The sequence below is a fragment of the Bos grunniens genome, chromosome 12, assembly GCF_055505025.1.
Source record: "Bos grunniens cultivar Pamir isolate PY7600 chromosome 12, Bosgru_T2T1.0, whole genome shotgun sequence".
Lineage (NCBI taxonomy): Eukaryota > Metazoa > Chordata > Mammalia > Artiodactyla > Bovidae > Bos > Bos grunniens.
In genome coordinates this window covers 89,728,089-89,755,608 of record NC_141176.1, presented here as the reverse complement: position 1 = coordinate 89,755,608, position 27,520 = coordinate 89,728,089, and the positions used below count along the sequence as shown (strand labels likewise).

The window sequence follows — 27,520 nt, the reverse complement described above, 5'->3', positions numbered from 1 at the left end:
AGATGGTGCACAGGTGGGGAGTGGTGACTGTTTAGGTACTTCAGCTTGGGAACCCTAACAGTCACTTTGCCCTCCTCTACCCCTTTGGGGTGGCAGAAGGGCTCTGGTGGAATTCCCTCTGGTTAAAAAGCCAGTCACCTGAGCTCAGATCATCTTTGTGTTCCGAAACTCAGCCTAGTCTGCCTGTGAACTTCTGTGTGAGCCTCCCTACGTGGACTTCCTTAGCCAAGGATTTTCTGAGCTTTCAGTCTTGCACAGTAGAGATCAAAAAAATGCAAATGGAGCACAGCTTCAGGTTAGAAAGAAACAAGGTGAAGAAGAATGAAGGGGGTAGGTAAGAGAAAGAAATAGGAAATTAAATCCTATAACCTGGGCATTAAACAACTACATCTAGACAGAGAGAAAGATAGATAGCTAAGCAAAAAAACAAAACAAAACAAAACCCAACTTTGTGTTTATAGAAAGAAAGGCCTCGGATTATCACACTCTATTTTGTCACAAAGGGTCAACAAGTTCAAAACAAAGGGAGAGAGAATCATTTCAGGATTTAGAGTACGCTGTGTTCACTTTCATATTCTGCAGAATGTTTATCAAGAAATAGAAATGGAGACTTCTGATATTATCTTTCATACGTATTTATTTATACAATAGAAAATGCCACGCCCATATACTCACTTACTTCTACAAGCAGACTTTATCTTATATTTAAATATGATTTGGTTTAAGTGTATTGAAGTTTTACACTTAAGAAAAAAGTAATCATGATGAGAGGGTAGGAGAAAAACAAAATGCTTTCTAAAATTTAAAGAGATTTTTCCAAAGGATATCTTTATCCACATCACTGGATAAAAAGAAAAATATTTTAAAAGAAAAATAAAAGAAAAATATTTTATTCAATGTCAAAATAATTTAAACTATGAAAAGAGAAGAATCGAAAAGACTATTTCCTCAGCTTCTGCTTTCTATACAAAACTCAAATAAAGTGGTTTTTTTTTATGTTAAATTTTCAACAGAACCTGGAAATTTGCTTAAAGATGCTATAAGATAAGGATAAACCTGCCATAGAAAGTATATATTTTAGTTTCTAGACCTTTTATGGAGTTAAAATTCAACACGCTAAAAGCCAAAGTACCAGAATGGTATACTTACACAGGTTGTCTTCTCAAACATTATATGACACTTTTAGATCAACCAGCTGTCAAATTGCACCAAGCCTTGATGGCCACTGCACGGAGTTTTTAGAAACTTACAATTTAACATGGGTAAAATTTAGTATTAATATATACCCTACTATGCCACAGAAAGGACCAGTTGGTCGAATCTTGCCAATTATCTTTTGCAACTTGCTTTTTAAAAAATACCCACTTCTCCCCGGTGTCAACACTCACAGCACCTCTAAAAAGAATATGAATACGGACGATCCGTCCTTTTGGGTTCTCAGCATACTTAGAGCGATGGCACACTAACACTGCTCATGTCAATGTGCACCCTACTGAATAGTTAGAGTCATTCGAAAGCAGAGAAGGAGCTTGCCACAGTGAGTGCTCAGTGGAACACACCGACGTCCTCTGCTGCGCTCCCGGCGCGCGCCCAGGGAAGGCGCCGGCACCGGCTCCGTGTCCTGCCCTCGCAGCTTCGGTGGGCGTGAGGGGCGGAGTGGGCACGGTCTTCACATAAAAGGAGACTGATGTTTGCCCACAGCACTGACCCGCATGAGGCGGGGTCGAGAGGACCCCTGATTTTCCTAGCGTGACAGGCTTTTCCTTCTCGGAACTCCAAGAGCCAACGCTAAGGGGCACCAGAGGCTCGGATTGCTACAGCTGCCACCCGTCAGGGCAGCCTGACGGCACGGTGCTGCGGAAGTCCTGGGCGACGGCAGAGCCCAGCTCGGTGGGGGCTGGGCGCAGGTCTTCGGAGTGGGGTTCACGAGAGCTTGGGATGCTCCAGATCGGAGGAGGAATCCTCCGAGGTCAGGAGGATTGGAACTCGAAACGGTGGGCTAGTCAGTGAAGGCTGGAAGGCGAGGTCCTAGTATTTTTCTCTGATACTCTATGTGGCCACTTCTAATCTTTGACTTTATGAAAAATGTCGCTGTCCTACATACAGCTAAGGATATATGCCACACGCCTCACCCCTGCCATGTACTAAAATCATCTGACAAGATAATACACTGGAAGCTGTTGATGTTTAGTTGTCCAGGGATCCCGAGACATGCAAAGAGATCAGGTGTCCCTCCTCTGCCCCCCGCCAGCCAATTCGGGTTTCCTCCCGTGCCCGCAGCCTTTCGTCGGAAGCCCACGCTCATTGTCTAGTTAAGGCGGCAACATCCAGACCCTCGCCCGCTAGAAGCCTCTGCCCACCCGCCGCAACTCGGACTTTTTCTCGGAGTCCGAGAGGGAGCAGGAGGTGCCGAAGAAATTCAGCAGGCATCCTCAAACCTTGCTGTCCGCAGTCTGACTTTTATCAGTAATAACAGAAAAAAACCAAAGGTGGCGGGGCTAGGGGTGGGCTGGCGGACGGCAAGGCAGGGCAGGCGTCAGCGCGCAGCCGCTCAGGCCGGCCTGCGGGCCCAGCCGGGCTCCCCCCGCCCACCCCGGACCCCCGGCGCCCTCGCCTCCCCCTCTGCCGGGCCGAGCCCGGTGCCAATGCGCCAGGAGGGAGCGAGCGCGGCGCGGGAGGAGGAGATGACGCACGAGCCGGCGCTCCCCCCCAAAAAGTGCTTCTCCAGGACGAAGATGGCGGCAACTTAGCCGGGGACTGAAGATGACTGTGGCTCTCGGGAGGCCCAGCGCAGGCGATTCGGCCCCGAGGTCCGGGGGAGGCGGCGTCAGCAGTCGGAGCCCGGCGCCCGCGGGCGGACCTGCGGCAGCGGCGGCGGCCGGAGCGCGGGCTGGGGGGTGGGGGGGCGGGAGCGCCCTGCCGGCGGCCGCCCAGGCTCCGGACTCGAGCAGAGCGAGCGAGAAGTAGCCGCCGGAGGAGCCCAGGAAGGAGCAGCGGGCGGGGGGTGGGGAGGAGGCGCCGGCGAGGCGCTCCGGCCGCAGTCCGTGGGCAGCGGAGACGCGGCGTGCCCCTGGCCGGGGAGAGCGGGCCGTCCTCCGCGGGGCCATGGGGACCCGCGCCCTGCCCGTGCCCGGCTGACAGGCGCCGCCACCCCGCCACCTCCGCCGTCGCCTCCTGCACCCGGCCCGCCGCCGGCCACAGCCGCGCCGCCGCCTCCGGGCGACCCTCTCCCCCCTGCCTCCCTGTCTCTGCATTGTTGTTTCCCACTCGACAGAGGATGGGGTCGGCGGATGCTTAGGTCGGAAGCGAGTCCTGCCTCCCTCCGAAGCCTGGTAATATTGATGTAGGCAAAGAGCGAGGAGCGAGGGAGAGAGAGGAAAGGGAGGAGGGGAGAAGGCAATCGAACCCCTAAGTCAATGCATATTGTGGTGACACCGGCACCGGAGCCCTCGCGGTGGAGTCGGCCAGGGCTGTGCGCTCCCAAAATATGACCAGGGGTGCTTGGATGTGTCGGCAGTATGACGACGGATTAAAAATCTGGTTGGCAGCACCCCGGGAGAACGAGAAACCGTTCATCGATTCGGAGAGGGCTCAGAAATGGCGACTGTCTCTGGCCTCTCTCTTGTTTTTCACAGTCCTGCTCTCTGATCACTTGTGGTTCTGCGCCGAGGCCAAGCTGACCCGCGCCCGGGACAAGGAGCAGCAGCAGCAGCAGCAGCAGCAGCAGCAGCGGCAGCAGCGGCAGCGGCAGGAGCAGCGGCAGCGGCAGCGGCAGCACGAGCCGTCCTGGCCCGCGCTCCTGGCGAGCATGGGGGAGCCCTCGCCCGCCGCCCAGGCTCACAGACTCCTCTCCGCCTCCCCGTCCCCCACCCTGCCCCCCTCCCTGGGAGGCGGCGGCGGCGGCAAGGGCGGCCGAGGCACCGACAGCCGGGGCAAGCCTCTTCTTCCAGGAAACTCTGCCAGACCCGCGTGGCGCCTGGAGACTTGTTACCCGCAGGGCGCCTCCTCGGGCCAGTGCTTCACGGTGGACAGCGCGGACGCCGTGTGCGCCAGGAACTGGAGTCGGGGGGCAGCGGCCCGGGGGGAGCAGGGGCAGCAGACCCGGGGCCCGCCGCAGCCAACTCCGCTCTGGAACTTGTCGGATTTTTACCTTTCGTTTTGTAATTCCTACACACTTTGGGAGTTGTTCTCCGGGTTGTCCAGTCCCAACACTTTGAACTGTAGTCTGGATGTGGTGCTCAAGGAGGGCGGGGAGATGACCACCTGCAGACAGTGCGTCGAGGCTTACCAGGACTACGACCACCACGCTCAGGAGAAGTACGAAGAGTTTGAAAGCGTGCTGCATAAATACTTACAATCGGAGGAGTACTCGGTGAAATCGTGTCCTGAGGACTGTAAGGTAGGAACCCGTGGATTTCCCCCCCCTTCCTCGCGCTGTTATCTCTGTGTGTGTTGGGTGGAGGTGTCTTCTAGAGTTTTAAAGTCGCTTTTTGACTCTGGTTTTGTTACTTCGACCATTGTTTTTGTGGTTCTAAGCGCCTGACCTGCTGCTTGACTTGGGTCTCTCTTGTGAATTGCTGATGAATCAGTGCCTTCTGAGAATCCTTGGAAGATCAAGAGGACTCTGGTCTTCTGAGATAAAGCCAGTGCTTTAACTATCTCTTAAAGCTACGGAGTTGGTTCAGATTCTGCCACTTTTTTTTTTTTTTTTTTAATGTAATTTGAGTGAAGCTTGTGAGGAAGACTGTGATGGGACTGCATACTGGTGACCACAGCTGAAATCAGAACAGGCTAAGACAGGCATGTGTGGTCTGGCTTATGGACCTGACACATGAAGTCTCTGATAGTGACAAATTAAGCTGGTTGGCCAAAGAGACAAGAGAAAGTGTTTGTGATTGTTTATGTGGGAAGAACTAAAAGCGTTTTACGTGTTTTCCAGGAGTAATTCTTGTTGTTTTGAAAGTTTGGGGGGCCTTCCTAAGCGTATTTACTCACACGAGTTTCTTGTTTTCTCTTAGAAATGTGTATAGTTATTGATCAGAAGCTCAGTGTGAGTAGAAAATTTGATTACGTATCTGGTGATAACTGATCAGTGTTAGATTATTTATTAGTCACCTTATGTAATTAGCTTGAATTTTCAGGATGCTCTCAGGAAGTATTAATTGGCAAATGCTTAACGCCATGACTAAAAAATACTGAACTCATTAATAGCATATATTATCTTCAGCCCCTTCCTGTTGAATATAATAATGGCTGTAAACCTTGCTGATTCACAAAGGAATAGTGTATGCAAGTTTCTTAAGAAATGGCAAATGTGACCATGGGCACATGTCCTAGTAGAAGTGTTGCTGTCCATGGTGCTGAAATGAGATTTGCTCAAGAGCTCCGTTGAAGATGAAGATACTGCAGTGACCTTTTAGTAGGGAAAGAAATGATGGCAGAATCTCAATAAACCTTGATATTTTGTCCCAAAGGTAATCTCTTAATGCAATAAAATAGTATTGCTTTTCAAAAGAAATAATCCGCCATATTGTCTCTCTACCTTTCTCTTCATCACACCCCGAACCTCCCCTAAGGAACACAACTGAGCCTCCTTTGCCTCCCTTGCTGGAAAAGTGTGGTCAAGGGCAGTATGGATCAAAGGGTTCTTGTGATGCTTTCACAAGAGAACTGGCCTAAAGGATACCTACTCAAACTGAACACAGTTCAAGGGCTGTATTCTAGCTTGTATTGATTAGTTGTGCTTTTGACAACTAAGCTAAACTAAAACTAAGCTTGCTTTGCCAACATTCTTTAAGACCAGAAACGTATCTTCTTTGCAGATAATGATATTGCATTTGCAGCATTAATTTGGAATGCTGCTTCATTAGATAAATGGATCTTAAAAGATTTTTATATATTCTTCTTAACCATATGCCTGGTAATTAATCTTAATGGTAGAAGTTACTAATGAATGACTAGTATATTTATTGCATACTTATTTATTTTGACAAGATAATGTTTCCTCAGAATTGCAAGGAAATGGATCTGTCTACTAATTTTACTACCAGTAAAAAACTTGCAAAGGTTTCAGTATATTTATGTTTAAAGTGATCCCTTGTAATAATTTGAATTTTCTTGCTTCCTTGAATGTAAACTCTCATAGAAATTTCTAGTTACTTCAGTTTGCATAGGCTCAGTATTCACAAGGTAGTCTACATTTCAGACTACAGAATATTCTTAAATAAGCCTGTCAAATTTATTTTATTTGAATATTCACATAATAAATATCTATACATGTATGTATATATCAATAAATATAGAGTTTTCTCTTGACCTGAAATAATTATCAACTTTATACGTATATCATCATAGCTATAAGGTATAGTGTAGGTTAAATGAAGATGTAATATTAGGAACTACTTCTGGATTATGTTTTCATATAAAGTAGTCATTGTGAGCTATATGCACAAAAGCACATTAAAAAAATCTTAACTCCTTTTAGAAACATTTCTTCATACTGAAAAGTAAACACAGACATTTGAGTTTTTCATCTCCACAACACAGGATTTATTACTTGTGATGCCTTGAGCTATTTTTTGGTTGGTTGGTTGGTTGTCAGTTAGAAACACTTGACATTTATTCCAGGATAACTGTTTTCACACAGTCTCAAATTTTGGGTGCCAGGGTGAGGTGTGTTCAGTGTGTGTTCTTGGTTGATAATTTACAAATCTATTAATTAGATCCTTAGCTTAACATACAGCTTCTTTATGATTTTGCAAAACTGTGATCATATCCACATACAAAGTATATTACTTAACTTAAAATGCTATTGGTGGTCTTTGAAGAATGCATCTGAGTTTCTTTCTGAACACTTTTACTTATTTCAAACATGCTTATAATTTGAAATGATGTCTATCTATCTTCAAGGGCAATGTTAAAGATATATAGTCCATGCAAAATTTTCTACATTTTAAGGTTAATGACAAAGTCTTAAGCTACATTAAAAGTAAATGCATTATATTTCCAGAGTTGGTAATATATTCATGAAAAAAATCTAATTTAATGGTTTATTAATATATTTATACATTTATATATAGGATATATGCTATAATATTAATTATACAAATAATTAGAATTCATATTTTAGAAGAAATACATTAACTTTATAATACCCATGTATAATTACATGATTAATATAGTGACTCCCAAACTTGAAAAGTTAGGACATATTATTGCCTTCTAGTTTTATAATTGCTCCCATTAAACAAAAAATGCCACATTCCATGTAGGTATGCAATTAAAATGGATTAAATTTAATTTTTATTGAACTTGATTTAAGGGACTTTTGGCCCATTATAGTGAAAAAAAAAAAACTCTTAATATTGACTTAATCAAATCATATTGCTTTGGACCCGTAGTCATTGGAGATCAAATATAGCTTGGATTTACTTTAGTAAAGGTTTATTTGCAATATATAATAGAAATCATTTACACCCAAGAATATTTTTTAATATTCTTAGAGATAGCTGGTTTAATTTTTAAAATAAATATACACTTTTATCTGGGAATTAATTTATGGTAAAGAACAAGAACTTCCGCATATATCATTTAAACTATAGCATTCAAGTAGCAAAAATTATGACAGTAATTCTTCTCTGAACTTTGCAGTTTTATTCTAAATAATGTTTTTAACATACAGCAGGAATCTGACAAATCTGTGAAAGTCTTCAAGATGGCTGGCAATATTAAAAAATACACTCTTCCAATCATAAACAATTACAATGTACATTATTAAAATGCCTTAATTTTTGTTTAGTTGTTTTTCTTATGAAGATTTTTTTAATACACCATTCTTTAGCTTCTAGGCATTCTTGAAATTACATATTATAAAACAAATATTTAGGGAATATAAATGTCCATGTTACAGGTAAACTTTTAGTACTAATAGTTTTATTCCTCAAGACAGATGGTCAGGAAAAGTGAGTTTGAGATTAGATTCTAATATAAATCACTGTACCACTGTATTTTAATTCTCTTAGAATAGATTATAATCCTTATACTGCAAGAATGTATGCATTCTTATACTTTTATTTCATAATTTTATGCTAAATTACATTGCATATTTTATATAACAGACAATGATCAGAAGAATACTCTGCTAATGTTCCTCGTATGTAGCAATTGTGATACTCAGAGCTTTGTGTATCCTTTGCAGAAACCACTCAAAAACATTAAGCAGTTTGAGAATGTAAAATTTGGTTACATAATATATAGTTTAAACAAAAAGTCATTTTAAAATTCTTATTTATTTTAGTGTCATATCCTGTAGATATTTTAAAATGATTTTTAAGGAAATAAAATAACAATTTTTTCCACTTAAATATTATATATAAAATATTTTGCTGTAATCAGTTTAGTGCTACTGTATATATTATGACAGTATCCGGAATGTGGAATACATCTGCAAATAGACCTCTTTTGCATTCTACCACTGTAGTATTTTCAAATCATATTTTTATAACTGAATCACTTCTCTGCAATATCACACAGTCTAACCGTCAGATGGTCACTTTAACCACTAATAAGGCCATTTATAAGGTCAAAGCCACTGTCATAACTTTTTATGACCAGATTTTAATTTTTAATATTTTTGCCCCATATAAAAATGGGGTGCTTTATAAACCAAGGAATGATTTTTTAAAAAAAATTCTGACTTGTAACTGGGTCAGATTAGTAGCTATATAGGGCATAACCACAAAATTTTAATAATTGCTGTTATACATTGGTTTTAATCACTTTAATTAGATGAGATTGGTGTCTGCATATGCAAGGTGAATTAAAGTATAAAGAAAAAAAATCAAATAATGTTCTCAGTCTCATGCTGTCCCACAAATAAATCAGAATGCATCAAGATATATTTTGATAGTAGATTGAATGTACAAAAACAAATCTATAGATAGCTGTTTGAAACACAATACTATTTTGGTTTGCATTATTGACCTATTGCCTCAATTTCAATTCCTCATTTCCGTTTCAATCTTAATCTTCTATGTTGACCTCATGTTGACTAGGCACCAAACATGTCATTGTTCGCTTTATGTTGACTTACACTCAAAAGATATTTCTTCAGTATCAGTTAACATTTACTCTAGATCAGTGGTCCTTGGCATTACAGCAGAATATCCTGGGAATCTTTGAAAATACGCCCAGCCCGAAGAGATTCTGATTTCATTGGCCTGACTTGCGTCATGAGCTTGGGCTCTTCCAGTTTCCCTGGCGCTGTGCAGCCTAGGGTGAGAACCGCTGTTCTAGTTGAGTGACAAGTGAAGTGGAAAGACCTTTTAGGTCCTGCGCCTCTGTAATACATAATAGCCTCACTGGTTCAACAGATGAGAAAGGAACTTACACTGTTTCTAAGTGGTAAAGGCTACCGGACTAGAGGGAGCGAATACCCTGTGGCGGGGCGGAGGAAGTCGGATGAATGCGAACCAGTTGTGTGCGAGCCTTAGGGAACGCGCCAAGGAAGAACACGGAGAGAAGGCCGCAGAAAAGGCCGGAGCTTCGAACATTCAAGGATGGGCCTACTGGCTGTGGATTTTCTGTCTTTTAGCCAGAACTGAGGCATTATTCTGTTGTTCACTAATGGGCTGAGCGCATGAGTGCAGAAATCAGATTGTTTCTCTGTGAGACGATCAACTATTTGATTAGAGGAGCCTCAGCCTCCTTACTTTGTCTCTAATTTTAGCTTGTATAAATGGCTAAAATTTAGACTTTTTCAAAAGTATGCATTGGTTTTAAGAGAAAACATTTCAGCTTGTCATAGTATTTCATGTGGTTTGGTTTATTCTTTCTTCACCTATTTACTTTATTCAACCTAGAGAATTACTAATTCTTTTTTATTGTTCTTTCTCCATTATGGTGACGAGCCATATCTCCTCTCTTACTTATTTCTGTCATACTGGAATAACTAGTTGACATTCATAGAGTGTTGTGAAGGTACAAATTGCTAAGTAGACACAGAATGCTATCACACTTAATTTAGGAATTCATTTTAGAGGGATCTTATCATTGTTCTGTTTTGAAGGGACTGTAATATCATCACATTTTATTTTTTTAAAGTTTAGATTAGAAATGCTGTGAAACACTAAATTTAAGTTTTACCTTAAATTAATAAGCAATAAAACCTTACAATCCAAATAATGAAATTTCAGTAATAAAATGTTTTAAATTCCTTCGATTCTTTAAAACTGAGAACAGGAATTCACATCTGCCTTTCTTTGGTAATAGTTCATGGTTTATGCTATGCGTTGTGTAGAATGCATGAAAATATTTCCTTCTTGGGTGTTTAAAGTGTTAAAAGGTTAGTAGCTGACCTTTCCTCTCTGTTTCTACACAGAGTCATTTATTAAAAGAAAAAGTTGTAGATGCTATTATGGATGGTAAAAAAGAAAAATCTTGCAAAAAAATGCAAGTTTGCTAGTGTTTAAATTCAGTTACTGATCTTAGCAGCCGTAGTAGTATATCTATATGTATGTGGAATGGGTGGATGCAATAATTACTTCTTTAGAAATACATGGGAATTATATATGTGAGATGCTCTGCCCCTCTTGAGAAGGAAATTGGGCTCTACTCAAAACCGTGAGTCCTCAGCCCTCGATTTCCTCTTCTTCCTGTCAGTGTGCCCTCTTGCTTTCATCTGGCTGAATCCTCTCCTGGCATCTGGAGGCTTCACTAGCAGGGCCTGTGTCCCATGGGACACCCAGAGTTCAGAAGTCTTACTTCTCTGCATCTCCACTGCCATCAGGAATAATCAGTCTCTTTCCTCCTGAACTGTCACTGACTTAGTTTATTTGGGGAAAAAAAAATTGAACTAAGATTTAAACATATGATCATGACAAAGTATTTGTTTTCTCAGAAAATGATCGGAGTCACTCAGAAGTTTAAGTGCCAGGACGAGCTTCAGTAGTAGCTAACAGGTTTTCGAGTTGATTAGAAGTCAGGAACTAGTCTAATTCATTTAATCATGCCATCTTTATAAGTTCTACCACATATTTTACAGATGCATAAAGTGAGGACATAAAGTTAACTCTCCCGAGCTCAAACAGCTGGTAGTGTTAAAGATCAAGCTCACTTCCTCACCTTATTGTGTTTTCTTTTCTCCCTTCATTATGATCATCACAGTCATACTGAATCAGTTCAGTTCAGTCTCTCAGTTGTGTCCGACTCTTTGCGACACCATGAGCTGCAGCACACCAGGCCTCCCTGTCCAACACCAACTCCCAGAGCCCACCCAAACTCATGTCCATTGAGTCAGTGATGCCATCCAACCATCTCATCCTCTGTCATCCCCTTCTCCTCCTGCCCTCAATCTTTCCCTGCATCAGGGTCTTTTCAAATGAGTCAGCTCTTTGCATCAGGTGGCCAGAGTATTGGAGTTTCAGCTTCAACATCAGACCTTCCAATGAACACCACAGTTCATCTTGAATAGTGAAGAGATAAGTATATAAATCCACAAATACTTTTTAATTTTTCATTTATCATTAAAAGTGTTTTATAGATGATATAGAAAGCTATGATGGCAGAAATTTGGGAGTCCTAGACAGCTGGAATGAATGGCCAAGAATTCCAGGTTCATAAAGTCTTGTTGGGGGGGCCAGTTATGACTATGAATAAATGGTATGACTACCAGCAGAACGCTTAGATTTCCATTTCGAGTGGCACAGAGGATGGATATAGATACAGTTTTGAAGGGAGGGAAGCAGACTTTGGAAATATGTGGTAGTCCTTACACTGAGTTCGTAAGTTCAGTGAGATACAGTCACTTGTTGTCTAACATTTTTCAACAGCCATCCAATTTTTACCACAGTGTTTTAAAAGATGTTGAGTTTATGAGTTGAGAATTGTGTACATATTGCCTGAAATCTGCAATAGTTAGAAATCTTAATGTTTATCTAAACTTTATTAGCCCTTTATATGCCCTCTTTCTGAATACAATCACACTGAGGGGTCAGGGCTTCAGTGTATAAATTTGGGGGGACATACTTCCACTCACACATTGAGTAAGCTATATGGCAAGAGCTATATGGCAAGAGGAAATGTCTCTGGAGAGAGATTAGTGCTCAGTTGTGAAGAACCGTGTATCCCATGCTAAGGGCTTGAATCTCATCCTCTGTGTGATGTAATATCAGAGAGGAATTTTAACCAAGTGATTTACTTGAGATGGTTTGTTTTCCTCAAAACTTAGCCCTGGCAGCAATATGTTGATAGGTTGGAAGAGGGTGAAGTGATGTCAGAAACTAAATTTCAAATTATATTTCATTTCAGTTAGTCTAAATTTAAATAACCCCAGGTGGCTAGTGGCTACCAGGATGGAGAGAATATTCTAAATGACTATGGTGGCTATGGAAGGGGAGAAGAAAGCAAGATTCAGGAGACTTTTCTGGGTTCTAATTTACCAGTTGCCATGTAGAGGAAGGATTTGATTCAGACTTTAGGAAAGGTGATACTCTGGATGTGGATGCATGGAATGAAATAGCAAATACAGGAGGAAGAACGCATTGGGATTGAGACTGGTGAAACGACAGGAGTCCGTTCTTGGAGATGATGCCATCAGGAGATGTTAGTAGGTAGTGTATCGTATAAGTAGGGCCTTTGGTGCGGCATTTCCTCTCTACATGTGATGTAGTTTGATCTAGGAAGCTGTGGGCAGAGAGTAGATGATTTAACAGAAACAGATTACGTGGAGAGAATGTCAAGGATGAATTCTGAGGAAGAGCAACGTTAAAGGGTCTGGGCAGAAAAGGGACCAGAACTAGAGACCGAAAAGAATCAGGGAACGAGAGTGAAAACGGGAGGATGAGAACAGAGAGAGAATGGGGGAGGGTGGGCGGGGAGGGGCAGAGGGGGACAGAAAGGAGAGCACCCTTAGCATGTGAAGATCTGAACAATATAGGGAGGAGTTTTAAGAAGGATGTAGAGTCAGTCAAGGGTGTCTTATGTTTCAGAAAGAACATGTAGGATGAAGCCTAGAAATAGGTCACTGCATTTGACAATCAAGTCTTGTTGAACCTTTCAAGACTAGCTTCAATAGAATGATGAAAGAGATGTCAAATTGTGATGCATTAAGGAATGAGCTGGAGTTGAGGAGATAAAGACTAGTTTGAACGATTCTTCATTAAGTTCGGTGGTGAAAAGAAAAAGGAAATGAAAAGGCGGGAAGATGTGAGTTTAAAGGAATAAATATTTTATGATGAAATAAGCATTAGAATATTTGTAGCTTTTGATCTGGGACCCAGATGGGAGTATGATATTGAAAGTATCACTTTCAGAAAAAATTAGCAAAGGCCCCAGATCCCAAAGGAAAGAGGACAGGCTCTAATTTATTGCTTATTCTTGGGAAGGAGGGAGGTTTTATCTTTGTTCATTGTGCTGTGCAGCTAAGATCCTTTGTTTTATTGTTTATATTTTAAAGAGGAACAATGCTTTAATTTCAGAATTTCAGATAATAAGTACAATTGTTATCTTGAAAATGCTTAAATAAAGTAGAATATTCATTTTCAAATAATAGAAAATAATTATTAGCTGTAAATATGAGATCATAAATAATTATATGTGTCACTGTGAATTATTTTCTTTAGAAATGTGCTGTCCTGGGGTTCAGTGACATATTTATAGAGTCTGTGGAATTAAATATGGCTATCTCAATATCTGTTTTCTTCAAAAATCTTTAGTATGTTTGATAGAAAGTTCTAAAAATAGAAATTAATTTTAAACCTAATAGAGAAGTATAGTAAGATAGTTACAAGAAGTATTGAGGATAGACTGGGTTCAACTCCCAGTTTCATCTCTTATTAATTATATGACATCATGCAAATAACCTAAAATAGGGATTCTAGCACCTCTTTCATAAGACAGTTATGGGAAGAAATCAAGAGACTCCCATGCATGTTGAAGTATCTAACCTGGGGCTTGATGATGCCCAATAAGTAGAAGCAGTTCATTAAAATCCATGGGGAGAAAGCTGTGGGGAAATCAGTAAAATTGCTTCACTTGAGATCTCATGTAAATTTTCTGGTAAGCAACAGTCAATTACAAGAGTTTTATAAACAGACTTTGTATTTTGCATGATAAACCTGGTTTTACTATGTCTACATCCCTTCTGCTTCTTTGGGAAGGTGACTAAAGGTGAGTCTTTAGAATGAAACGGAAAACAAAAATTCAGCTGAAAACAAAAATTCAGGGTGAAAATGTTGCATTCCTAAAGCTTGACTTTTCCCCTTGTTATTTCAGATTAAAAATTAACATGTGCTGGGTTTTAGACTCAGTGGATCCTCTTAGATTACTGCAAAGGGACTTGAGCCCTTTCGTGTACAAACGTTTGGGGGAGGACACATGGAGAAACCATTGTAATAACCGTCCATCTCCTGGAAACCTTGGGGTGAAAACAATCTTGGGGGAAATTCTCTGTTATGTTGTTCGTCAGGCACTGCAGAGTCTCCTGTGCCTCCAAGCTCCATTTTGAAAGTTGGAGCCCTTTGCTGAACCCTCTACTACTTGTCTTTGTGTTCTGCTTCGGTTGCCCCTGTTATTTTCCTCTCTGCCCCTCCATTTACACACTCTGCCATGCTTAGTGTTCTTATTAATTGGCGGGGGGAGAGGAAGTAGAGTTAAAGGTTGCCTCAGCATTTGAACTACAGCTGGTGGACGAGGCCAACGTGGCAGGCACCGAGATACGCCAGACTGAACAGGGTAGGCTGGAAGACTGAGCTGTGCTCTGGGAACAGTACATGGTTACCCTCAGAAAGAAAAGGCACAGCAAGGTTCTTTAACTTAATAAAAATTGCCATGTGGAAGCGGGGGTCTTGCTTCAACAAATGGGTTAATTAAGGCTTAGAGAACGTAGAAAGTGAGCCAGAATTGTCACAGACAGGTGTGGCATAGACAGAACTCAAACCAGTAGTATCTGGCTCTTAATCTCATGGCCTCTGACTTTATTATAATGTGTTCACTCTGCTGCAAATCATTGCTCATCTAGTTTTTTTTTTTTTTTTTTTTAATTTTCTAGGGGGAGAATGTGGGTGGCTGACAGCAGGAGTGGATAGAACATAAAGTTCTTTGGCACATAAGAGAAATTATAACTTCTTTCATCCAGTGTTTCTGTTACAGCAGCTGGGTATAGGAGAAGAGCAGAGGCCTAAAAGTCAGAAACACCTAGATTTACATGGCTGTTCCATCAGTTCCTGCAAGATGTGGATACATACATATCCATGTTGAGGAGAGAAGGAACAGGTATATAATAAAAAATGTAGCTGGCGAGGGAGTTTCCTGGTGGCCTCGTAGTTAGGATTCCGGACGTTCACTGTAATGACCTGGACTCTATCCCTGGTTGGGGAACTGAGATCCTGCAAGCCGTGTGGGCAGTGCGTGTGTGTATGTATGTATATATATATATATATATATACAGTGGATGGGTGGAGCTCTCATTTGTTCATCCAGGCTACTCTGAGAAGACAGGATGGCGTCACCCTGCAAAGCTCACCCGACTGTTAGACACTGAGCTGATGGAAACCATTGACAAGTTTGTCCCCTTCTGATCCAGTCATCAGTTTCTGACCAGAGCTGTCCTGGTGCAGGTCAACTCCCTGATAGAGACTTTTGACTTATTTTCCGTAGAGGCATTTAAAAAGGCACTGGTGATGCATTTAATCTTGGGAGTCACAGTGACCCTAGATAAGCAGCGAGAGTCTGTCTGAAGAGAAGCAAGTATTTTTAAAAAGGTGAATCTGAATCTTAAACAATTAAAAACAAACAAACAAACAAAAACAGAATTTCTCCTTCTTCTTAGTGAAAATGAGACAGGTCCCTATGGGCTGCTAAGCAAGGAGTTATGGGCACCTGCGCTTTCTGAGGCTGTGGCGTCATGTCAAAATCCAGGTGTCATCACGTGGGGAAAAAGGCCGCAGGCAAGTGCAGATGACCTAGCTGTCAGTGGAGCTGCGAGGCTTACATCTGATTAGCTTTGTAGAGGGCTGGCGAATTAGGACTAGATTCAGATATGTTCAATCTGCCCCATGGATTTTCTAAATATGTATTGAAAATTTAGAAGTCACTTATGAAAAAAATGAGCCCTTTCCTTATCATTGAAGTTTAGACTTTTTAAACTAAAGGTTCATTTTCATTTACTATGTCTGAAAATTCCACTGAGATGGAATTCAAGTCTGAGTAAACAAAATCCTTGTCAGCATAGTTTGGCTTCTTTGATGAATATAGATTATTTTCAGCTGGCGTAGTTATCAGCTGCTCAGTCATGGACTTGATTTCTCTGTGCAATTAATTGGCTATTTAAAATTATTAAAATAAATGATTCAATCTTTAGGTCCTTGTATTTTTTTGATCGTATGACTTTATGGATAGAACAGGCCAACCGAGTATATGCTGCTTCACCTACAAGAAGTCAAAGCAGTTATTTATCTAAATAATTTTTGATAAGAGCGAGCATATTAAAAGAGTGACCAAACTCTTTTTGTTTGTTTAGTCTTTGAGAAATAATTTATTTGCAAATAACTTAAAGATCTGGAGAAAGTTAACAAGACCCTTGAATGTTTGTAAGCCTCAGATCTGTAACCTTATGTTTCATACATTAAGCGCTTGAGCTTTTTGTAACAAAATCTAAAATGGTTCTCTGAGGGCAGCAGGGTTGATTTTTTATAATCTTCAGTTATTTCATGAAGGTAGAGCCTTTAAAATGCTGATAAAGAGTCAGTTTTAACATGGACAGAGAGGCTGGGCTTCGCCCCGGTTGTGCTGTCCAGACAGCAGCATGGCAAATGCGCCCAACTCGAAGTTCACTGACTGTTGGTGGTGGTTTAGTAGCTAAGTCGTGTCCGACTCTTGTGACCCCATGGACTGCAGCCCGCCAGGCTTCTCTGTCCATGGGATTCTCCAGGCAAGAAGACGAGTGGGTTGCCATTTCCTTCTCCAGGAGATCTTCCCAACCCAGGGATCAAACCTCGGTCTCCCTCACTGCAGGCAAATTCTTTACCAGCTGAGCTACAAGTTAGGTTCTGTATTAGAGTTTCTCCAGCATTGCACTCTAATTGGATGGATGTTCAAGTTTTTCCACAATACCCACTTTAAATAGTTAAATGCAAAAGCTGCTGCTGCTGCTAAGTCGCTTCAGTCGTGTTCGACTCTGTGCGACCCCACAGACAGCAGCCCACCAGGCTCCCCCGTCCCTGGGATTCTCCAGGCAAGAACACTGGAGTGGGGTGCCATTTCCTTCTCCAATGCATGAAAGTGAAAAGGGAAAGGGAAATGCAAAAACTCAGCAGTACAAATTTGCATTTCTTTATCACTTGTTTATATTAATAAAAATGAAAACATTATAGCTAAAGGCACTCAACGACTTACTTTTTTTTTTCAAGTCAAGACTAGATTTTGTTGTAGGTGAAGTATGGAAGAGTTAGCTCATGACGGATATTGTCTGGGCTTCTCTGATAGCTCAGCAGGTAAAGAATCCACCTGCAATGCAGGAGACACGCAGATACTGTTTAGGAAAAACATTTTCCCTTCATCTAAATATATTAGTTTATCTAGTGGCCTGACATTTGACATGCACATGACCAGGTGAAGGTGCTGCAGAGACAGAGGCAACACATGATGGTTATGGGGGTCCCCACTCCCCACTTCCGTGTGACTGGCTGCAGAGAGACCAGAGGCAACACATGATGGTCAGTCAGGTCCCCACTTCCTGTGTGATTGATGATCAGAATTTATTTTTGTTTGTACAATGTGGTCTCCATTCTGGGCTGTTTTGTATGGCCCTGAGCCTATTCTTATTCTCCCGTTTTTTTTTTTTTTCCTTCTTTTTCCACTGTGACAATATATGATGCATTTAATGTAGTAAATTATTAAAGAGAATTTCTCAGGAGGCTGTTCAGCTCAGTTCCTCTGATTTCTCCAGTTAATGGTGAAGGGCCATGCTCAGGGCTGCCAGTGCTTGCTTTGGATTTCAGCAGGTGGATCAGAGGGGCCAAAAGAGTGTCAGGCCTGAAGAAAACACACCCATTTTCTCAGAGTGATCACAGTGGTTATTTTAATCTTCTTTGCCATCCAGATCTATTAAAGGATGCTCCATAAAGAACATTTTAATAACTTAATTTGTAATCATCGCCTCTGGGAATGCACTTTGTCATAGTTTTTGGTGCTCTATAGTAAAAAAACATAGTATAAGGACGAATGAATATTTCCTTTTAAAAACAGATCTTTAGTGGTAACTGTTCTTAGATAACTTGAGCACTATTATTATATGGCAATAGTAATTTAGGCACTGAGATAAAAGATATCCCACAGCGCACCCAGTTAAAAAAAGAATAAATAATCAGATGCTTCATCATGTGTGACTCATATATGGACATGAAAAAAATGTAAGAACTTTATATATAAACAGGGTACTTACTAACGTAAAGAAGCAAGGAATATGAGGGAAAATCCAGGAGAATATTTGATTTTCTTTTTCTAGGTACTTGTTAATGAGAACAGGGTTAAAAGGCATGTAAATCTCTTAAGCTAAAACTGTTGTGTTCATAATCTGCTACTAAAAAACACAACTTGGTAACAAATATTTCTTTTCAAGTGGTCTCACTTTCAACCTGTAAATGGAAATTAGATTTCACTTAGAGCTTTGAAATCAGGACAGTGCTGTAATTTCAACATGAAATTGTTTCTTCTAACTTGCTTATAAATTAACTTTTTCTCTCTTAAAAATACAATCGGCCCTAAGTCAAATAATTACAAAATACTAATTTTATAAAATATGGTGTTTGATATCTTTGTTGCTGAACAAGAGCGCTTTTTATATGGCAAATATAAACATAGTATTTTATTTGTACATGCTTCTTTATGGGTAATTATGGGTTTCAAAAGTAATAAACAGTGTAATTATTCCATAGCTTGCAGTGGGGATGTGTTTCCTTAATCTGGTCACTTAAAGAAAGAAATAACTATTCATCCCTGAACCTTTTCAGAAAAGCAATTAAAAAAAATTCTGATATAGAAAAAATATATCATTGTTTAGTTCTGCTGATTAGTTTATGAATTTTGAGAGACTGGAAAAATAAACTTTACAATGGTTATATCATCTGAGAAATCACCTAGATAGGTCAGATAGTTCCAAAAGTTTAAGTAACCGACAGAGAAATGTCTTAAAATATCACTTTCCACTTAAGGAGAGCATTGTGACATCTGTGACTTGCTTTGATGTAGTTTGGATGGAAATATAAAAGTATAATAATTATGGTAACATTTGCCAAATCTGTTATGATTATATGGGTGTTTAGTTATTAGTCTTTCAAATTCTCTATATGTTTAATTTTTTTCATAATTCAATACTGTTTTAAAAAAGAATCAATGGTGTGTGGGGAGGAAAATGTTTGCTAATTATGCCAGTATTACAGTCTGTGTAAGTTATATTTATTATAATTTGGTAAACTGGCACTGTGGCTTAAAAAAACCACTTTCCAAGCATTTCGGTGTCATTTCACAGTGTGGAATGAGCTAGAGTGTTAGCAATATGACAAGGAAGAAGCTGACTCCCTAATGGGTATTCAGGGACTTTTTGTATTATTCATATAGAAATAAATATAAGTATAGTGACTGCTTTGGCCCTCTGATGAAGAAAGTTTGTTAATCAGTCAGCAACCCAAGTATAGGGAAAAAATGATGAAAAGCTATTTCTCTATCTTTGTAAATATTAATTTTGCTTTTTAAATTTTGATTTGATTCATGGGCAGGCAGCAAAGCTATGCCCAAAGTTGGAGGACAGTTTTCCTCCCTGTTACGATCATGTGTGTGCGTGCTTCACAATTAGCACCCAGGGTTGCTGCTAGACCCAATTTGTTTAATTCTCTGAAGTAGGTCAGACAACTCTCCCCATTTTGCAGAAAAGTAAGCAAAGAGCATAAGACTTTTACTTAAAACTCTTGACAATTATATTTGTTTTCTATTACATTGCTATAGTATAAAACCAGTCCTTGATTTTCAAAGATTATTGAAAAGAAAGAAAGTTGAAAATAACCAAAAACATTAGCTTGAAGACAGTTTCTAGCAGCATGTGGATGGTTTACATGATAAATCCATGCAATTGACTTCATACATATGTACCTGCCCATTTGTTTCTCCTGTTAGATTTTGAGACGACCCTTTAAGCCAGGAATTATGACTTATTCTTATTTTTTGTGTAATCATTTTTTAAACAAGAAAAGAAAGAAAACCTGAGCTCGTGATGGTTATAAAACATTGAGGCAGATTCTTTGATGCTTCTCCACCTGAGAGGGTGCCCTCCCTCTGAATCCAGGTATGCTTATTATGACTGCTTCACTCAAAAGACCGGCCAGAAATAGTGCTCCGTGACTTCCAAGGTAGGTGATTCAAGGTTATGCAGTTTCTTCCTTGTTCGCCAGGACACGTATTCTTGAAGCTTTGGGCTGCCAGTGAACCCAAGACCGCCATCCAGTAAGGAAGCCCAAGCCACATAGAAAGACCACGGGTAGGCTTTCTCATGAACGGTCTCGATTGAGCCCAGCCTTTGAGTTGTCCCGGGCCAGGTGCCACACATGTGAGTGAAGCCTCCAGGTGAGCCCTCCGCCCAGCATTTAAGTCACCACGAGCCCTTCAAATCCTCTAAAGCACCAGACACTTCAGAGGACGGAAAAGCTGCCCTGTGTGTGATGTCTGATTTCCTGAGGCAGAGAATCATAGCTGTACTGAGGTAGTTGCCGTTTTATACTACATTCTGGTGGTTTGTTACTCAACAACAAATCGTGGGGCTGTGTTCGATAATAGTTTGTTGAATGACTGATTCTCCATTAAGTGAGAGTTTTCACTGAGTAAAACTAATGAACACTGAAATAAAAGAAACCTATGTGGTCCCATATGCATTATTGAATTTTTTTCCCCCTCTCTGGTTAGCAGTGCTGGTAAGTTGAAGTTGTTCTTGTGACATATTCTCCTGGCAGTTCATTTGATTCATTTAGTAACCATTATTCATGCACTGACTCTTGTGGCCAGGTCATCATCTGAGGAATTTTGATGTATGTGGTGTTAAGATACGCTGTCTGTGAGCAGGTTGCGTGCAGCACAGCTGAAAAACGCGCTTGGAGGCTGCACAGGGACAGTGCCACGGAGGGACGGGCACAGTCGTCTCCAAGAGCTGCTCCTGCCTTCACTAGGTCACCCGTGTGTCTCACTGTGCGTCCATCTGTGGAGAGTCAAGTGGAAGCTCGTACAACCATCCACATAATTAAAGTGTCAAAATGTGTCTGCCGAAATTTTTGCGTTATCTGGAATATTCAGTTGAAATCCTCATGTTTCGATTTTTTTTTAAGACTAACAAGTTATAGTGAACTGTCCATGGGGTCACAAAGAGTCGGACACGACTGAGCGACTGAACTGATAGTGAGCTAGCCCACTTGAAATTGAAGAACTTATTCTGCATTTATGACCTAAATCGTTTTCAAGTGGTTGATTATTATGATATTCTCTCTTAGCCACAAGTTTTTACTCTTTCTTAGGAGGAAGTAGTAACATTTTCACTCACATATTAAAATCATCACTTCTCGTATCATGCACCTACTAGCCATGTCTTTGGAATTTTCTAAACATCATTTGTACAAGTTTTCACATTCAATTTATCTGGAATATTTGGGGAAGAATTAAAAGCCAGAAATCAAGAGAGAGAACTAGGCCTGGTGTAATCAGGAGCAAGTGGCTGGTCAGGAGCATGGGTCTGAATGCTGGGTAGAGAAGGAAGAGGCAAACAGTCGTCATGAAGGAGAGCACCAGTCAGCGTTTTAGTGCTTTCGTTGTTCAGTTGCTAAGTCATGTCCAACTCTTTGTGACCCCATGGGCTGCAGCACACCAGGCTTCCCTGTCTTTCACTATCTCCTTAAGTTTGCTCAAACTCATGTGCATTGATGCCATCCAACCATCTCAACCTCTGTCGCCCCCTACTCCTCCTGCCCTCAGTCTTTGCCAGCATCAGGGTCTTTTCCAATGAGTTGGCTCTTTGTATCAGGTGGCCAAAGTATTGGAGTTTCAGCTTCAGCATCAGTCCTTCCAATGAATATTCAGGGTTGATTTTCTTTAGGTTGGGCTACTTTGATCTCCTTGCAGTCCAAGGGACTCCCAAGAATCTTCTCCATCACTGCAATTCAAAAACATCAATTTTGTGGTGCTCAGCCTTCTTTATGGTCCAACTCTCACATGTGTCATTTACCAAGCATTTTATTCAATGGGGGTGCTTACCAGTTTTCATGGATAGTTTCAAAACTGAAATAATATTGTATTTGACTTCTTTTTGAAGTTTAAAGTGAAGCAGCTTAAGTCTATTTATTTTTGGTTTGCAAACAAACAAAAACCAAGCCCCAAAGTTGAGAATTTCCACTGTATTAGTCATTGCTCTGTAACAAATGCCACAAACTTAGACTAAAAACAATGCATGGCATTGTCTCTCAGTGCCTGCAGCTCAGAGTCTGACATGGTTTGGATATGTCCTCAGCAAGTCTGCAGTGAGTGTGTGAGCCAGAGCTGGGGTCTCCACTGAGGCTTTACTAGGGAAAGGTCAGACTCCAAACCCGAGTTGTGGTTGGTGGGATTCGTGCCTTGCAGACTGTGGACCTGGGGTACTCAGTGCTCATCGGCGGGATGCTGCCTTTGGTTCCTTGCCAGGTGGCCCTCCCTCAGCTCGTCCACAGCCTGGCGTCTTGCTTCTTGAAAGACAGCAAGAGGACATTTTCTCAGCAAGACAGACGTTACAGTCTTATGCAACGTCATCATGAAAATGACAGCTGTCATCTTCGTCCTCTTCTGTTCTTTGGAAGCAAGTCCTGACACTGACAGAGAAGGCAATGGCACCCCACTCCAGTACTCTTGCCTGGAAAATCCCATGGATGGAGGAGCCTGGTAGGCTCCAGTCCATGGGGTCACTAAGAGTCAAGCATGACTGAGCGACTTGACTTTCACTTTTCACTTTCATGCACTGGAGAAGGAAATGGCAACCCACTCCAGTGTTCTTGCCTGGAGAATCTCAGGGGCAGAGGAACCTAGTGGGCTGCCATCTATGGGGTCACACAGAGTCGGACACAACTGAAGTGACTTAGCCCGACACTGAAGGGAGATGGCTGGACTACCCCAGGATGTGAAGAGCAGGACAATGGATGGTGGCACACTAGAGACTGTTTGACCGTCAATTACTGTTAAGGTCCCTCAGAGATATTGGTCTCTAGATAAGCAGAGACAATGTCATTTATTTTTAAATTCCCTCAGGCAAGATACATCTTCATTTTTGTTTTGTTACTACGTCAGTATTTGATACATGTGTGACTATTAATGTAGGAGATCATCAGCATTATTAGGTACAGATACATTTTATTGCAGGGACATATGTAAAGAAGGGACTTCCCTGGTGGCTCAGATGGCAAAGAATCTGCCTGCAATGCAGGAGACCTGGGTTTGATCCCTGGGACGGGAAGATTCCCTGGAGAAGGGAATTGCAACCCACTCCAGGATTCTTGCCTGGAGAATCCCACGGACAGAGGGGCCTGGGAGGCTGCAATCCATGGGGTCGCAAAGAGTTGGACACAATTGAGCTACTAATACATACACACACATATGTAAGGAGAATCTTATTAGGCTTGATTCTGCATGGACAAAGTGAACTTTTAATTAAATAAATTGAAAGTGATCATTGTCAGTCTGTCTTACTTCTTCCAAAAATTGTTTCTGTGTGAAATTAAATTTTAAACTTTGCCTTGTAATATTTTTTAGAATTTAAGAGATTTGCTGTACTCATGGAATGATATCCCATAAATGCTTCAGAAGAATGCAATTTGTTTCCTAAAATGCATTTTTAGGGTAAATTAATGAATTTTAGAACCTGTAGTTTCTAAATGGTGACCTATAATTCCATAATAAGATTGATTTTTTTAGACCAATAGAGTAATCTCATATGCCTATTTAGTCATCCATATAAATCTCATTTGTCTGGAATGCTGCCCATAATGCTAAATTCAGATTAAAGATTTCAGCAATGGGATTTGAAATAAACATGAAGGCACTTTAGAGCAACCACCTTTGTGAATAGAGGCCTTAAAACTATCTATCTTTAACTATTCTGGCCCAACTAGAATACTTAGTTCTTTTTACCTTTTCTGGAATGGCAGACATGTTTCTAGGAGCAACTTGTGCCATCAGTCCCCGACGCTCACTAGGGCTCAAATTCTGCCTGCCTAACCGTTGTGCAGTGGTGTGTGCATGTGTGTGTTTAGTCGCCAAGTCGTGTCTGACTCTTTGAGACCCCATAGACTTAGCCCACCAGACACCGTTGTCCTTGGGATTTCCCAGGTGAGAATACTGGAGTGGGTTACCATTTCCTCTTCCAGGGGATCTTCCTGACCCAGGGATTGAACCCATATCTCCTCCATTGCAGGCAAATTCTTTACCACTGAGCTACCAGGGAAGCCCCGCATCATATTTACTTGAGTAAAATGGTTTTCCAATGTCTTGCTTACTGTATTTTTTTTTTTTTCGGGAGAGTGAAAATATCCATGGTGTAGGACTGGGAGTATAAAATCAGACTTGGGAGGTAAGTAGGCAGTATCAATCAGGATAGATCAGGTTATGCTGAGTTAATAAACATCCCCAAATGTCAGTGACTTACAGCAATGACACCTCCTAGATTTCTTTCTCGCTAACAGTACATGCCGTTGTGGATTGGCAGTGCTTCTGTTATGCATTTTCAGTGCAGACTTCAGTCTGCCAGAACAGTCGCTGCTTAGAACATTGTCAGTCTTGTGGCAGAAAGAAACGAGGCAGAATACCATAAAAGTCCAGCTCAAAAGTGAGACAGACTGCTTACAGTTCCATCTCACTGGCTGAAGCGTCACACGACCATTCCTGTGTTCAGTAGAGCAGAGAGGAAGCTAGAATGGCATGCAGCAGTACAGTCTACCAGAGCTAGTAAGGATAAGATGCAGAGAATCTGGGCTCAGAGAAGATCTGTTTTTATATTTCAAGTCTTTGCTGATGGCTGGTACTTTTAAATGTATGTTTTTAAAAATTATATATTAAATCCAACTCTGCCATTACCTTCCAAGTGTAAAATGAGGCTTTTTTTTTTTTTAAGGAAAATATAAGAGTAACATGGAAACTTACATTACCATATGTAAAATAGATAGCCAAGGGAATTTGCTGTATGGCTCAGGAAACTCAAACAAAGGCTCTGTATCAACCTAGAGGGGTGGGATGGGGCGGGAGATGGGAGGGAGGTTCAAAAGGGAGGGGATTTATGTATACCTGTGGCTGAGTCTTGTTGAGGTTTGATGGGAAGCAACAAAATTCTGTAAAGCAGTTATCCTTCAGTAAAAAAAATTAATTAAAAAAATAATTAGTAAAAAAAAAGGAGAGTATTCCAAAGATTACCTTATTAGTGGCATTCTTTTGGATGGTATGATATATGGAGATAAAATGATATAACTGATAGATGAGACTTTTCCTTATGTAATTTTAAAATGTAAGTAATTTGAAAGCAAATTATAACTTTCTGGGGAGTGGGAGAAGAGTGGGCTGATGTGTATAGTGATGTTTTGGAGTCCTCTCCCAAAAGCACAGAGGTTAAAGGCATCCCAAAATTTAGAGGAGTGTTCTGAAATATGTTTCCCCATTTATATTACTATGGTTTTATGAATTTAAATTATCTGAATAGATTTGCTTAGTGCTGAAAATGGAAAGCAAAGTTTGGAAATATGCTCTAATTTCTGAATTGATACTCATTGAGGACCAGGTGTGGAGGAGTGAGTAGACTGGTGTTGGGCAACAGGATCAGGTTAGGTTTATCGTTCTTCATGGCTCAGCTTCCACCCATTCTTGTCATCAGCTATCTCAGTTCTACCGCACAGACCAGACCTTTTGGTTGTTAAAAGTTGAAGTGGGCACTATTTGAAAAATGAGTCTAAGCATATGCAGTGGCACCCCACTCCAGTACTCTTGCCTGGAGAATCCCATGGATGGAGGAGCCTGGTAGGCTGCAGTCCATGGGGTCGCTAGGAGTTGGACACAACTGAGTGACTTCACTTTCACTTTTCACTTTCATGCATTGGAGAAGGAAATGGCAACCCACTCCAGTGTTCTTGCCTGGAGAATCCCAGGGATGGGGGAGCCTGGTGAGCTGCTGTCTCTGGGGTCGCACAGAGTTGGACACGACTGAAGCGACTTAGCAGCAGCAGCAGCAGCATCTTGGTATATAAAGAAGACAATGGAATTAACTATCCTTCATCTGGACTTGGGTCATGCCAAAGTGATGAGAATTACTAGTATAAAATTAAGAATTTAAAGGGCTTTCCTGGTGGCTCAGACAATAAAGAATCTACCTGCAATGTAGGGGACCTGGGTTCCATCCCTGGGTCGGGAAGATCCCCTGGAGAAGGAAATGGCAACCCACTCCAGGATTCTTGCCTGGGAAATCCCATGGACAGAGGAGCCTGGAGGGCTACAGTCCACGGGGTTGCAAAGAATGGGACACAACTGAGGGACAATTACTTTCACTTTCAAGAATTTAAAAGATTATCTCTGGATTTTTCTTTTTCCATAAATTGAATCATTTTCCTAGGCATTCTGAACTGACTCTTAAGCTATGTATGTTTTTCGTCTGTCTTATGCATAATTATTGACTTAGAAATAATGTGTTATGTAAAATTAGCTCCAGGTCTTTATTATTTATCCTTGCAGCACAGTTGGTACATAATTGTTCACTAAATATTTGTTGACTGGATTTAATCCATTTGGTGAAAACCTAGTTTTAATTCCATAATCATAGGAAAGTGGGGAAGGCAAATCTTCTGTAACTCCCAGAAGCACTTATCTTTGTGTTACACTCTTACCATCAGGCAGAATTTAGCTGTGGTCTTTTCTGTGTGATTCTGAGATGAAATCAAGCTGGATCACAGTGTCAAAATCTTGTTTGAATTAGGAAAAAAGAACTTAAGCAAACTCATGTCTTCATTTCAAAGTATATTCATTCTATTGTCAAACTATCAGTGGGTTTGGATTTCTTCAAATCAAAGCATGATTCATGTAATTACTGTATTATGATTAGCTTTATTAAAGGACTGAAGGTATTTTAATGGTTTGTGATGAATGAAAAGAAGATGAAGTATGAAGAACTAGTCTGCAATGAGAACTGGATGTTGAATTCAGTTATAGTTATTGTTGAATATTCTTTTAATAAGATTGAATCCAGAGGCAAGATATTTTGTTCCTTAAAAAACCCCATTGAAGTATATTTTAAGAATGACCTACATAGTAATGAATTTTCAAATTCTTATTAACATCCTGCAAAAAAAAAAAAAAAAAAAGAGAGAGAGAGAGAAAAAAGTCTGGCATAATTACTTGGCTTTTAAAATTTAAATTTATGCTCGAATTCATTTTAAGTTTTCTTCTGGTCATTTCATAAGAGTGTCTTGTATAGTTATTGATTTTCTAGATT

At 40.8% G+C, this 27,520-nt stretch overlaps 1 protein-coding gene across 2 annotated transcripts in view; it reads left to right on the top strand.

Annotated features, from left to right (window-relative positions):
- The first annotated feature begins 2,954 nt into the window (after window positions 1–2,954).
- The window catches only part of NALF1 (NALCN channel auxiliary factor 1), a 606,268-nt gene continuing 581,702 nt past the window's right edge, over window positions 2,955–27,520 (top strand). The window contains exon 1 of one of the 2 annotated variants that reach the window (XM_086328668.1): window positions 2,955–4,399. In XM_086328668.1, the coding sequence (XP_086184794.1) occupies window positions 3,488–4,399 (912 nt within the window). In that variant the 5' untranslated portion in view covers window positions 2,955–3,487. The remainder of the gene's footprint in view (window positions 4,400–27,520) is intronic. The other variant, XM_086328669.1, reaches the window with a different exon arrangement.